At 43.3% G+C, this 14,422-nt stretch overlaps 1 protein-coding gene across 1 annotated transcript in view; it reads left to right on the top strand.

The window, feature by feature from the left end:
* gphnb (gephyrin b) overlaps positions 1 to 14,422 on the top strand; it is a 91,226-nt gene that overhangs the window by 55,830 nt on the left and 20,974 nt on the right. The window contains exons 9-10 of the mRNA XM_070849253.1: positions 10,338 to 10,379; positions 12,328 to 12,402. Coding sequence (XP_070705354.1) covers positions 10,338 to 10,379; positions 12,328 to 12,402 — 117 coding nt within the window. The remainder of the gene's footprint in view (positions 1 to 10,337; positions 10,380 to 12,327; positions 12,403 to 14,422) is intronic.

Raw genomic sequence — 14,422 nt, 5'->3', positions numbered from 1 at the left:
TGTAACCAGATTTTCTTTCTCTGTCACACTGTCTTTTACTTGTGCACACACACACCGTCAAGAAAGAACACACAGACAGACACACGCGCACACACACATTCACAAGATACAGGGAGGGTAGTTGTATCCTTCCACTCTTGTGAGCATTTAGTACAGTTATGTAATGGTGAGTTTGGATTAATGAAGCATATGGGAGATGGGGCTTTGACTCAAAGGATAGTTGACACAGTGTGAGAGTCTGTGTGTGTGTGTGTGTGTGTGTGTGTGTGTGTGTGTGTGTGTGTGTGTGTGTGTGTGTGTGTGTGTGTGTGTGTGTGTGTGTTCCTGTCCTTATTTCCACTAGAACTACAGTAATATTTCATAGAATTTTTATGTGCACTGATTTGCTGAGACACAACCACAAAAAAAAAAATCCATTCAGGATAATATATTTTTTAGTTTTCTGGCATGTGCTGTTGTTCTATATTAAAAATAGAAATCACTCTTAGGTTACGACCGCACAAATTAAGTTTTACATAACATTTAATGTGAATTTACAGCCTAAAACAATGATCCCCTCTTTAGCATGTCCGCTGCCCTTTTCATCTATTCCCCCCTTTCCGTCAGAGCTTTCACCTTGATGCATCTGCAAGTGCAAACCTTATTTATGCTCGATGTATTGTATACTGTTCAAAGCAACCCATCAACATGACTGATATTGGCATTTATTTTGATTAAAGTATTCAATGCTCCCTTCTCTCATGGTGCCTTTGCACAAACTCTTTCAGGTGCTGGCCGTGCACCTAGAGGACACTGCTTCCCTTTGCACTGGTCCTGTAGCATTTTTTTTCTTTGTTTTGATTAATGGCTTGATGTATGGCTTTCGCAGCCAAGGCCAAGGCTTATGGAAATCAGCTCCACCTTCTTCACTGGAATGTGGGAAATGAGTCACAGTGTAGTCGTGCAATTCAACCCACGCCACTTCCATGACCTTCACTGCGGATGTATTGCCATTCTGGTCACTGCCACAAGCCAAAACAAGAGCGTGTTAACATGCGCATATGTGTGAACAGGCAAGCTTATACATTCAATTAAACATGCTCACCAGATGTGTCATACTACTGGAATATGAGAGCTTTTTAACCTATTCTGAGTGTTGTGTTGTGTTGTGTTGTGTTGTGTTGTGTTGTGTTGTGTTGTGTTGTGTTGTGTTGTGTTGTGTTGTGTTGTGTTGTGTTGTGGAGTAGGTTTGCCAGATTTAATAGTGCTGTTTACGAGTATGTTTCTATATACACTGTTTTGGTGAATTTAGCGCGCTTTTCTGTAAGTGACTCATCTGAGACTATCACAGCTAGGGCCTTAAGTAATAACTATCTGCATTAGCAGTTAATCTGCCAGGTGTTTTTTAAACTAATCGCTTGCTTGTACAAAGTCACAAGTACAAGCTTGCTTTTGAACAGTCTTGGTAAATTGTCCCTTGCAGGATTTTCGACAGCACTCATAACAAATGTGATGGGCACGGTGTGTGAAACGAGCACAATGTGTACATGCTGTTTGGCTTAGGCCTGATCTGTGCGCAGATCACAGAATCATCACTTGCAAATGAGTAGTGACAGAGGATCATTGCCAGAGTGAAGTGATCAGACAGAGCGAGATGAATGATTTATGCCCTAGCTGTATGCGTAAGCACCGTTCCAATGTCAAATCAGCCGGCTGTGGTGTGACGGATCAATGATCTACAGCCTGCACTGCAGCTTCTCCTCCAGCAGCTCAGAACAGTACAGGAGACATGTCTCTGTACTGTCCATAACTATCAATATACAGTAGAAAGTGTGTGTGTGTGTGTGTGCGTTGGCCCTGTTTTGAGCTGTGAGGATGAAACGGGGTGCGTTCTGCTGGAGTGGCAGAGCTAGTGTCCGCCGGGTGCATGGCTCTGTTAGCTTGCACTGTCAAGGATCTCTGCTGAGGATTTGTGCGCCTGTTTTCTGTGTCTGTTTTTGTGTGGGAATTCATACGCAGGAGCTCCAGTCACTCTATTCGCCATCCTGCCACATTTTTTGAGCGTCAGTACTTTGTATGAATGTGGACACATACTATTAATATTTGTTTTTGTTGTTGTTGTTTTTCTCCTTCGTTTGCATTTCACACATGAACAAACCGCAGTTATCTTCAAATGGGTGACAAATTAAAGGACATTTTTGCATAAATGATTGGAGACACATTATGAATTCAAATGCTTCCATGCAGGGCAGGAGGGATCACTGAATGATTGGATTATTATTGTTCAAATATTCGTGAATTTTCAGAGTGTTAATGAGGCAGCAAACACATTTTCACAGATTCACCCATCACATAGACAGACACTAAAACTCGCCTCCATCTGTCAGCATGGATAAATATGATGTAATATCAAGGAAAATGGATTATAAAATCCTTGTTATACACACATTGATGGATATAAAATCTATAAAAACTATAGACACGTATTCATTAATGTGTATGTTAGAGGAAAAAGATTAAAGGTGGCCAAATCTACTAAAACTTTGAGCCTTGAGTGGTGTGCTTGAGCAGTTCTGTTTTAAAGTGCGTCATGGCTTCCTCCAACCAGCTCCGTGAGAGTGTTGGCATTTTCATAATCACCATCTTGGTCTAACGGCCATTGCCATCTTGATTTTGGAGCTAGAAGTGGCGCATGACTCTTTTTTTCCATGCCTCTGTAGTCTTAGAGATGACCTGCCTCTTTATGGTCTATTTTACTGTAATTGGGACCATAATCTACAAAATGAACATGCTGTATTAAAAAAGACTTGGAACTAGCAACAATAACTAGCCACTAGACAATAAACTCATGTGGAAAGTGTTTACTGAGATATATCAAGTGAGATGCAGGGTCATTTCCTCATAGACTTCCACACAATCTGACTTATTTTTGAAGCCAGTGGAGTTGTGCCCTGGTGGCCATTAGAAAGAATGCAAGTTTAATGCGCTTCACTTTTCAGATCCTGAAGTTATGTCCACTTCTTTTCTACAGTCTATGAGTACTCCCTCGCATACATTGGAGAGCGTATTAAAAATCTCCTCTCGAAAAATTGGAGATTTGGAGCAACTCTCATTACCATGTGATGAAGGAATATCATTGGGAAGAATATCTCTGGTGTTCATCCATCAGTAGAGTTGTAAAGACGTGTAGAATCTATGTCAAGGAGCACTGAAGGTGTTCTGCAGGTCTGCAGTGGCCCAGCATCCCACTTTGTGGTGGGTTTTTTCCCCTTTAATTTGTCACCTGTTTATTAAGTGAAGGCAAACATGATCATTTTAAAAAGTGCTCTGGATGCTGCAGGGGCTGAGAAGTGAGTTTTTGCCATCTTTTCTTTTTTATATCCATGACATTGGACTGTGTTCATGTGTGTGAGTGTGTGCGTGGATGGTTTAGTTGGTCTGCTGAGATGAGGACATTGAGGCCTGGCGCAGTGTGATGCTCCGGCACTGTTTTACAGCCTGTGTCGTCATTCCTTACAGGTTTATTCCCCTGTGCAAACGATAGATAGGACTTGTTATATGCCTTTGTGCAACTGAAATTATTCACGTTTGGTTTTACCTGACAGTATTGACCGCTTGTGTGTTTGTTACCGTGTGTATGTTAGTGTCTGTGTGTGTGTGTGTGTGTGTGTGTGTGTCCAGCAAAGCTGCAGTAATACAAGATATGTGTTATTGTCCTCCTCCAGTGCAGTAAGGCTCATAAAAGTGACTCCTCATCTCCTGGCCTGCTGGAGGTGTGGAGGATTTATTATGGAGTGAGTGAGAAAAGAAAGGCGAGGGAGAGAAGGAACAGAGAGTGGGAGGGAGTGAACGAGGGAGAGAAAGGGACAGAGAGCTAATGAGTTAGAGAGGACAAGGGACTGAAAGGGAGTGGGAGGTGGGGAAGGGGAGATGGATATAAATGAAAATGGAGGAAGCGAACGCACAGGAAACGGAAGGCTGCTTTGGCGAACTAGGCCCGCACCGCATGGCCTGTCTCTCTGTCCGTTTGCTTGTCTATCTATATCCATCTGTCCATCCCCGGGAGCGAGTCCAGTAGCTCACCTCATGTCAGCCTCAGCCTGGGCGTTCTCCCCCCCCTGACTCCATCATCTCAAATCAGCATGAATACGACAGAAAGAGAGGCAGAATGAGGAGGGCAGACGTGAGAAAGAGTGAGGGTTGGGAGGGAGAAAGAGTCACATCCGTCATTTGCCTCAACAGAAACGCTCGTGGGAAGCACACACACACACACACACACACACACACACCACACACACATCCTCACGGACATGCGCACACACAGACCTCATCCATGCGTGTATTATTTAGCGCAGCACCGTATGTGCAGCTATATACCCTCCTCCTCCTCTTCCTCCTCCTCTTTCTCCTCCTCCTTATTGTCTCTTTGACTGTTGCATTTCCTTGCTGCTCCTTTGCTCTCTTGTGCGTCCTTCTCACTCCAGCCTTCCCTTCTTATCTTTCTCTCTCTCTCTCTCTCTCTCTCTCTCTTACTCCCTCGCTCACCCTCTCCCAGTTAGTGAGTGTGTAAAAGTGTGTGTCTGTGTGTGTGTGTGTGTTCTTGTGTGCATGTGCCGGAGAGCTCATTCTGTTCCGACTCCAGGCAGAAGATGGTAAGTAATGTCTTTCCTCCTGCATATCTGAGAGAATGTTTACAGGTTTTGAGTGTAGAGGGGTGTGTGTCTGTGTGTGTGTGTGTGTGTGTGTGTGTGTGTGTGTGTGCAGAGGTACTTTGTGTGCCTGTTTAATAAGTGAAGGATTTTGTATTATTAGCTGAGTGGAAATGGGGGTGGATGCATTGCGTGTACAGTGTGTTTTGTAAATATAATTTGTGCTCCCGCATACATATTTGTGCATATGTGTTTTGCTGCTGATGAGGATGATGATGACGCCTGAAGGAGGTACAATGTCAGGCCATGGATGAGTTTAGGGGGTAGAAGGGTGAGTAATGTCGCGATGGGACTGTTGACTAGCTTAAACTGGCAGGGGGGCTGCAGGACATGAAGAGGAGGGAGGAAAGATGAAGGGGCTCATGTGCTTGATATTGTTGCCAGGATGTTTCGGCTGTGTTAAAACGTGTTGGACATTACACATACATAAAAAGACAGAGGAAGTAGGATTAGAATGAGCAAGCCAGACAGTCTGACAGGACTTCACACTCCATCAGGGTTGAAGTGAAGCGCTCAGCCAGTCATCTTCTCAGAAACAGAAGCCACTCCATCCACACATCCCTTCCCTCAGTTAGCTGCTGCTTTTATCCAGAGCCCCTTACAGTAAAAGGCATAAGACACCCCTTGATCCTGATTCCTCCGCTGTTATTCCTTGTCCCTTCAGTTATCATGTGCGTCCCTCCACTCACCAACATAGCAGCTTAGCCGGAGCGCTACTGTAAATGGAAATGAGGGCAATATGGATGAGGAAGTGACGAAGCGGTACCTTCAAAATCCATGACGGGTTTAAACAGCTGTCGAGGAGAAGCAGCAGGGTAGTGATGTAGCTGTGGAGAGTCTACCTATATGTCAAGTGGAGCCACACATTTGCGGCTTTATCGATGCTACGTAATACAAAGTTTCCCACAGTGTGTGAAGAATACGTCCATGCAGGGCGAGTTAATGCCTTTTATTCCTGTTTGCGCTGCAGAGTCGTTCATTCCTGCTGTTTTTACATTGTGGACGGCATCAGATGTAGATACCAATAAATAACATTTGGATTAGCTTGCCAAAAATTTAGGGAATACTCGACATAGTCCTTTTCAGGTAATTTCTTTCTATAACAGAGTCCAGCAGGAAATCAAAATGTGTGACTAGTCCCTCAAAGAAAAAAGAAAAGTGAAAAACATCTGCCATTGCAGTACAATTATGTCAGCCCGTGTCCAGCTAGAATCAGCTTGTTTCAATCATTTGCTTGATAATGTCTGTGTGCTGAAACTAGACAGAACAACACGTTGCTGCACTAGAATCGCATTGGCACTGGGGACGCAGAATCATTTTCTTATTGCACTGACAGATTTTATTTTTTTGATTTGATTAAGAAAATAAATCTCACTTACTAAGGAGATTCTGTAGGAGATTTTTGCTGTGTACTACTCTTCACCCCCCCCCCCCCCCCCCCCCTTTTCTGAAAACCTGCTTAGTCCAATCTTTGTGTGGCCCGAGGCGAAACAGAAACATGCATGTCAAGCTGCAGCGTACATCCTCTGTGAACAAGACAGACGAGAGCGTTCAATAACTGGATGGAAAAGGCAGTTTGATATTAATTTAGCTGTGAGGAATGATTAAATGTCAGGTGCAGAGGGATGGCTGGCTATAGGACACGCAATGTATTATAATATGTGTGATATATTGTTGCAGAGACTAGATGGAAGTAGCTACCTACGGCCAGAAGGAAAGTGCTCCTTTGTCTCTGATTGATGTACACGCATTGAGCCCCCTCCTTTGCTTTATTTGGCCCGTAGCACCCATAGACCATTTGGGTCAAATTGCTTAAGGCTCTGAGTCAAAATCACTTCAGCTGAGTGCTTGTTCATGTGTGTATATAAGCGTGTAGTATTTGGGATTTTCATTTTTATTACAAAGATCAATACTTTAGATATCTACAAGTACAGTGCAGACTGTATAAATCAGTATCATGGAGTGTTTAAATGTGCATTTCCTTCAACACCCATGCATTATGAACGCGCATCTCTACGTGTGAAGTTTGCATGCATTGTATGCGATATTATATTTGTCTCGAGTTACTCACGGCCACCGACTCTGAGAGTTTGCCTCGAGGGCGATGGAGAGAGAACAGGAAGAGTGCAAGAGAGCTTTGAACAGGGAGACAGAAAGCAAGAGACCAACAGTGAGACAGACAGAGCGGAGGGGGAGACGACAGGCAGGAAATGAAAAGGCAGCAAGAGGAGTGGATGAAACCGTCTGACCAGCTGTACAGAGCGCGCTCATTCGCCGTGTGGGCCGCTGATGAGAAGCGGGAGAAGCTGGTGAGCAGAATAACACAGGCCTGTCAAATCAGCTGTGTTAGCACTCGCTCCTCGCCACGCTGGCAACTCGCTCAATAGCTCATTAATTTCTAATACATGTAGACATGGAGGAGGCCATGGGAAGGCAGTGATGAATGACCGGGGCTGGACAATTTGAGCACGCAGCACATGCTCCTGGTCAGCTGGTGTTGCTGGTTGTTTGGCTTTTCCAACGTGGGTTCCGTCTCGCTTCTATTTATTCAGAGGGCAGCCTTCGCTTTTTTTTTTTTTTTTTTTTTAATATCTCACCGAATTGAAAACGTAAGCACAAAACTTAAAATCAGTTCAAAGCACTGACAGCACACAAGTTTTGACGAGCAAAGACAGCAATTCATCAGAATCCTCAAAAGATGTTTACACAGATCAAACTGACTCCATAATTCAGTTTATACTTGAGGAATGTGTAATCTAATAAGATATTCCCGACAGTGGGTGTGTTACATAATTGTTTTGTTTGTCCTGTGCTGGAGCTAGACAGGAAGCAATGTTCCTTTCTCAGTGCCTGTTTAAATAAAAGTCAAGTCTTTTTCTCATTATTGCTGGCCTTAAGCCTCCTTAAATTTTCAGTTTAAACTAAAATTTTACATGAATCATTTCAAAAATTCTCATCTGTAAGTCTGACCTAAAGTAACACAGAAATTACATGCAGGTATCTGCATGGGGATTTGCTCTCCTCTCACTCTGCGGCTAATTAAAAGCTGCATTTGCCATCCCCGAAAAACGTAGACTCACACGTGCAAACAAACATGTGCAGTTGAACAAAGTTAGCGGGACCCCTAGTCGAGAATGGCTGCGATTATTAGAATTAACTCCTCAGATCACCCAAGTACGAATTATTGTCTTTTAACAGCCACTGTACTCTGAAGTACAGATGGAAGTGGTTCAAAATCCTTTTTAACGGTACCCTGTGGAGTTTTTGACTAGCAGTGAAATGATACACATTCCTGACAATGGTTTCACTCTATTCACAGCAAATACAGAAACACAGCAATGCACCAGCAAAAAAAGGCAGTGAAGAAGAAATATATATATATATATAATAGAAGTATAGGTTTGCATGCTGTTTTGATAGAGAGCTGTTGCTCACTGCATGATAATCAGATAAGTATCCAGAAAGCATGTAACGTATGACAGCTGTAAATAAAATATCCTCCTCATGTGTGGTGGGACTGGAGAGGACCAAAAGGTTTGATCGATGCTGTCGAATTGAGCTCCCTCCTAACAGAGTGCTACCTCGCTGCTCCAGTATTTAGGAGACGTAGTTCACTCCCGAGTTTCAATTACATTCCGAGTTTCAATTTGTTACCTCCTGTGGTTTCCTGCCAGTGTCCATTATCTGAGCAGCGAGTTTGATGAGGGCAACTACTGTGAATCTACAGCACTTCAATTAGGAAGGATGGGATGCTCATCTGCCTGACAGCTCCGCTCTATAAAGGCAATTCATTGTGTACGCTAAAATGTGACAGTTACATGAGGAAAGGTCAGGAATTATCTAATGAGTTTAATAATAATTCATAGTGAGCTTGGCTTTGATGCCAGCCACTGTTTTGCCAGGAATAGATGTGATAATTTTAAATGGATTTCCCAAAAAAAAAACAGAAAAAATCTCAGCCAACGCAGATGGCCATGTTTGTGTTGTGTTTGTGATTTTGATATTTCGACAAAATAGGAATGCCACACAGCCACTGTCTTGGACACAATGAATTTCTCGCCCACTGACGAGTGAGCAGCATAATGGCTGTCTGATTTAGACGGTTATCTGTCCATCAGAATTTAGGCAAATCTGTGGGCAACCTCCTGAAATATCTTGTCAAAAGAGACAGACACAACCAATTTCCAACCTCATGAGTTATTAGAAGGTTATGAAAGTCTTGTTCTGCCTTTTGGTGGTGGCATTATTAGAAGTGCCTTACCACAGCATGAATGGAAATGCTTCAATCATCGCTGATCCCAGTAGATCAGTAAAAGGTGATACTTTTGGGTGCTAGAAATAAATTACATTGCAATTTCCTGTCTCATTTTATTTCCCATGGGAGTTCTTGTTTATGCACATGTGGTGTCATTTGATGGGGAAAATGTTAAAGGGATACTCCGCCAATTTTTAAACCATCTTTTATCATTACATTATGTCTGTGCTATTATACGCAAATGAAAGATGCTTAAGCTCATAGTCATCAAGCTCATAGTCCGCCAGATGACCAGTTGTTGTTCGATTGAATAACTGACGATAAAATATCATTATAAATTATAGTAAATGAAACGCATAATGTGGCGGACAGAGAGCTGGATGACGAGCAGAGAGCTCTGGCTGCTTTGACCTATACTGACTGCAGGGTTTACTTACATTACAATGTTGTAGCAACGATTTAAATAATTCATTCAAATCATAATTCATCTGGATCTGTTTGACCTCTAAAATCATCGGACATTTTTAATTTCCCAGTCACTGTATGACCTGGCATAGTGGTGAATGCTATTAATAGTGATTTAGCAGCTGATTTCAATGGTGTTGCTTGAAAACATGTCATGTGTGTTCCGCTTCAGAAGAAAACAGAAATAAATACTTGATAGAAACTGATATGTTCAAGCATTAAATCAGGACTTGAAGTACACATTTTCCTGCTTCATGTTACTGTTATACTGTTTGAGACCAAGTAAGCACTTTACACATGGCGCATATGTCCTCCAGACTGAGACGTGTGAGCTTACAGTACATCCTTAATTACTGAATGACTCCTCCCATTATGAGCGAGGCTGATTTGTCTCCTCGGAGAAGTAAAAGCTTTGTGTTCAGGTACGGATAGAGGACATGCGGATTCTATTCAGCCATCACGTCTCATGAATACAGACATACACACTTTGTTGATGCACATAAATCGAAGCTGCCTTTGTCAAGATGGAAAACTGACATTATTGAAAATGTGTGATGTTTTCCTGTGAAACCTGTGCTCCTATTGTTCTGATGGGGAGTGAATCCCTACGTGAGTCCTACCTGCTGTCCTGTCCTGTCCTGTCCTGTCCTGTCCTGTCCTGTCCTGTCCTGTCCTGTCCTGTCCTGTCCTGTCCTGTCCTGACCTGACCTGACCTGACCTGACCTTTCCTGTCCGTCATGCCCTTGGCTGCCTTGGCCCATCCGAGACAGTCACACAGAGACCTGTCACGCAGATGTCCTCCAGAAAGACAGAGGGCGCTGTCTGCTTCACCCGTCAGTCTCTGTGTGCCTCTGTCCCCCGCTCAACCCAGCTTTGGCTCTGTTAACCCTCTTCTCTTCTCCCCTCCTCTCTCTCTCTCGCGGCACCAGGCGCGGCTCCCCTCCTGTTCATCCACCCTAAGCATTGCTGAGGTACTCCTGCATGGGTTCTAATGCATCGTTACGGGCCAACATCATGGCATCAGTTTCTGCTCCCTCCCTCCCCAACCGCACTTCTTATCTTTTTGCCTGGCATGATTGCCCCCCCCCCCGTCCAAACTTCCTGGCCTTTCCCTTGTGTGTGCTGTCCTGCCTGCTGCCCGGCCTCCTGCTGTGTCTCTGTAGTTTTCTACACACTACCCACAATCCTTTCTGTTCCACCTCTCTGTTTTTGTGTGGACGTGGTCTTGTTATGTTTTTCCTCTGACTTTTGTTGCCCTCATTCTAGTACACATGCTGTATCCAACCCTCGTCTTGTTTCCACACTCACACACCCTCCAAAATAAACAAACCTCCATCACTTGGCATATTCCTCAACTGCGTTTCAACCTCAGAATTGAAGTTGAAAGATGCTTGAATTATGTATTTGAATGAAAGTTATATTGCTTGCACAAACAAGGTGCGTTTCTGTCCCCCTCTGTATACACCTGAGTTCCTTTAACACTCACACACACACACACACAGCAGCCTGTACATGAGAAAAGGCCCGGCAAATGTGTCGTAAGCCTTTGCAGCTCTCCTGTGCTTGTTACTCTGGTCAGGGCCCAATGACTCTGATCTGTAAGTGATAAAGACATGGCCTCAGTGCAAGGGCATGGAAGAGTGCTGACACTTGTCCAATGTGATATGGGAAGCCATTGATTACCTGTAATTGCGCAGTAATGAAAGAGTTTAGAAGTGGACTTATGAACCTAATGTTCATCTCAGAGGTGGTGAGAGGTAATGCTCAGTTTGATTTTATTTCTTTAAGATATGTTTTGGCATAATTTGTCTGCCTTAAGTGTATAAAACAATCAGCTTTTTTTCAACATGAACTGTCTACTGTTACATGATGTCGAGTTGGGCCAGTATTTCTGTCAGCACAATATATTTAGCCAGTTTTATCTTTTCACATTTATATCTGTATTGCTATGACGTAACAAGAAATTGCAGTACAGTAATGCCACATACAGTGTGTTTAAGGTCATTTCAAAATTAATTATGATGCTGGCTTGGCCCATTCAGTTTAATTCAACAAATTCTATTATGGTTTGGATTTTAATTATTTATCATGTGTTATATATTAGCTGTATCATTTCTTAACTCAACATTTATTTATTTATTTATCTATTGACTTTTTTTTTAACTGTAAAGAAGCCAATATCAGTTAAGTTATACCATCAGTGCCATCATATATGTTTTAAAATAACTGAGTTTTATATACCTTAAAAAGCACCCAAAAAAAAGTAAAATGTGAAAGAAAAAAAAAGTCCAAGCATTGCCTCTTTTCCCAAAATTAACTGTAATCCACTTCCTGTGCTCTTAGCAGTACAATTTAAAGTTTGATACCAAACAGGGCACGGTAACTGGATTACAGTAGTGCCATCACTTGTAATCTGCATCTCCCTTCCCAGCTGGTCACATGTTGCCAGACAGAGGCCTTGGGTGTACAGCCAGGGCTCAAGCACTCACTTTGGTTCACTTCTTAACTTCCACTTGCAGCCACACTTATAGAGGGATGTGTCCACAGTAGCAGCACTTCACTGGAACTGTTGTCAAATCCACTGAACTGGTTATTTTCTTCATCCATCCTCGGTTTTGTTGTGTTCTTGGTGGTTAGTGTTTTCTAGTGAGTTGTTTGCCACATCTTTTTTTTTTATTTTTAAAATTTCCTTTTATCTAATCGCAGAGTGTGTGTCAGGTTAGTACTGGCTTAGTTCCGGCATGTGTGTGTGCTTTTGGTGCGTTTGTGTGCAAAACGAGGAGACCGTGTGAGCAACTGTGTATTAAAAGCACCACTAACTGATGTGTTGTGTTGAGTGGGCGTGCATGTCTGTTGCCTGCACCTGTGTGAGAGTGTGCGTGGCATGAAGGTGAGTGACTATCCTGTGGCTTCCCCCAGGCCTCACGGAGAGAATTCAGGGCTCACCTGGATGAGGTCATCACGCTCAAGTCAAGGTACTCTACCTTGGACCAGGTAAACCCGCTAACCTTCTACCAACCTCTTATCTACCGGCATGCAGGCCACTGGCATCCCACATGGCACCTCACCACACTAGCGACACACACTAACACACACGACGACAAAGCAGCTGAGTAAGAGAGGGAGTAAGAGTAAGAGTAAGAGAGGGACACAGGGCACCTTTGCTACGGCATGTAGCACAGGGACAGGTGAGCAAACCTGGTCTTAGCTTAGTGTATGATCTTTGCTGATTCTCCAAGCAAATATGATATATATTGTGACATATGCTTATATGTAGTGGGAGATGTAGGAGAAACACAGGATAAAATCCAGAGGAATGAAGATGTCACAGTGCAAAAGATTAAAGCAGGGTAATGCTGCAGTGTAGACCACACATACCTCATTAACACATGCTATTAACATGTGATTAGTGTCTGGACATCTGAGACGTTACAATTGAAATGCAAAACACCGGTCCAGACCCGTTATCTTTTTTTGCCGATAGTGATGATCAAACCCAACCTGCACAGTCCTGATGAAACCAATTAGGCAGGATTTTTTTGAGAGTTAAACTCTTCATAAATAATGCCCCTGGATGTGTGTTATTTATTGTTTATCTTAGCTAACTTTACCTTGATTGTTGACTGTGTCAAGAATATTTAAAGGTCCCATTTTATGCAAAATGCACTTTTTAATTTCAATTTTGTCGCTTCTTCTCCTGCTCCATCTTTCAGTAAACGTGTGTGAAAATGCTCTGTTTAGATTTGGCTCCCCTTATGATGTCATAAGGGGATTAGTTGATCATGTGACCTTCTGGGTAGTGGTCCCTGCCCACTGAAAATCTCAGACAGTCACGTCTGTTATGAAAAAAAATATTGTGTTTTTATGTAAACCTTTTCTAGTAGGACCTCAAATAAGCAGAATATGGGACCTTTAATGTAATAGCAAAATACTTTTTTAGAGAAATCAAGTATACAATTTTAGACAAGCCCTTCTGAAGGGAAAATAGACTCCATGCATCAGCATCCCTTCCAGAGTGGGTACTGAATTTACATATTGGGATTAAATCAAAAACTGGAGGAAAACTGGATATAACAAGAAGCCTTATCAATACCAGGTGTAAATGCAATGGCCAGCGTGCTGATGTTATTATCCAGATGCAGATTGCATGTTAACACCAGGTGTAAATGGGATCTTAGTCTTGATTTTACAAACACAAACATACACGCTACACTTCCCCATATAACAGATTTCTACAGTGGGAGGCGTGTAGTGTGCAGGTCATTCAGAGATAGGTTTTCAAGTTAGCGTGGTGATACACATGGCACTATAGGGGGCGAAAAAACATGACTTTACAGTCTAACATGAGATTAAGAGTCAATCGACATAAAGCACCAAATGAGTTGTTGCCTGTCAGAGTTGCTCCAGAAGTTGCCTTGTGTACCATCACCTTTAGTGGTCAGCAACATTCCTCCCCATTGCCTCTCTCTTACTCTCTTTCTCTCTCTTGAGGTCTCCACCAGCACTCATTCTCTCTCATCCATCACCCATCTGGTCTGTTGATGTGATATGTGTATCAGTGGCTGGTGATGTTGTAGTGTTTTGTTTTTGCAGAGTGTGTGAGTGTCTCTGTGTGTCTGTACCTGGTATGAATTTGAGCGCGAGTGTGTGTCTGGATGTGAACAGATGATCCGTATGGGGCGGCAAATTGGGAAGCCCAAGAGAAGCCAAGAGTACTCCAGTGGAGAGCAGAGGCCTTCGCTGAAACACACTTCCTCACAGCTGTGTCACTCTTCCTCTGTCCCGCTGTCGATTCCCCCCTCAGGCTCTTGCCTCCTGTCCCCAGAGAGGGGGACTTGGCTCCAGATCACCACTGTAGCATTTTGTCCTGCCCTCTAACACTCTGTCGCTATCACTCCAGCGTTTTGTCCTCTGCTTCATCCCTCTCCCTCTCCAGCCCCGTCCCGTGGGACGAGGCGGCTGAAGCCTGTGGAAACGAGCTTCCCTGCCCTGTCACAGCCCTCCCTTCCTCACG

This window comes from Pempheris klunzingeri, chromosome 18 (genome assembly GCF_042242105.1).
Source record: "Pempheris klunzingeri isolate RE-2024b chromosome 18, fPemKlu1.hap1, whole genome shotgun sequence".
In the NCBI taxonomy this organism is placed as follows: Eukaryota; Metazoa; Chordata; class Actinopteri; order Acropomatiformes; family Pempheridae; genus Pempheris; species Pempheris klunzingeri.
The sequence above is the reverse complement of the archived record's forward strand: the minus strand, read 5'-3'. Positions and strand labels throughout refer to the sequence as shown.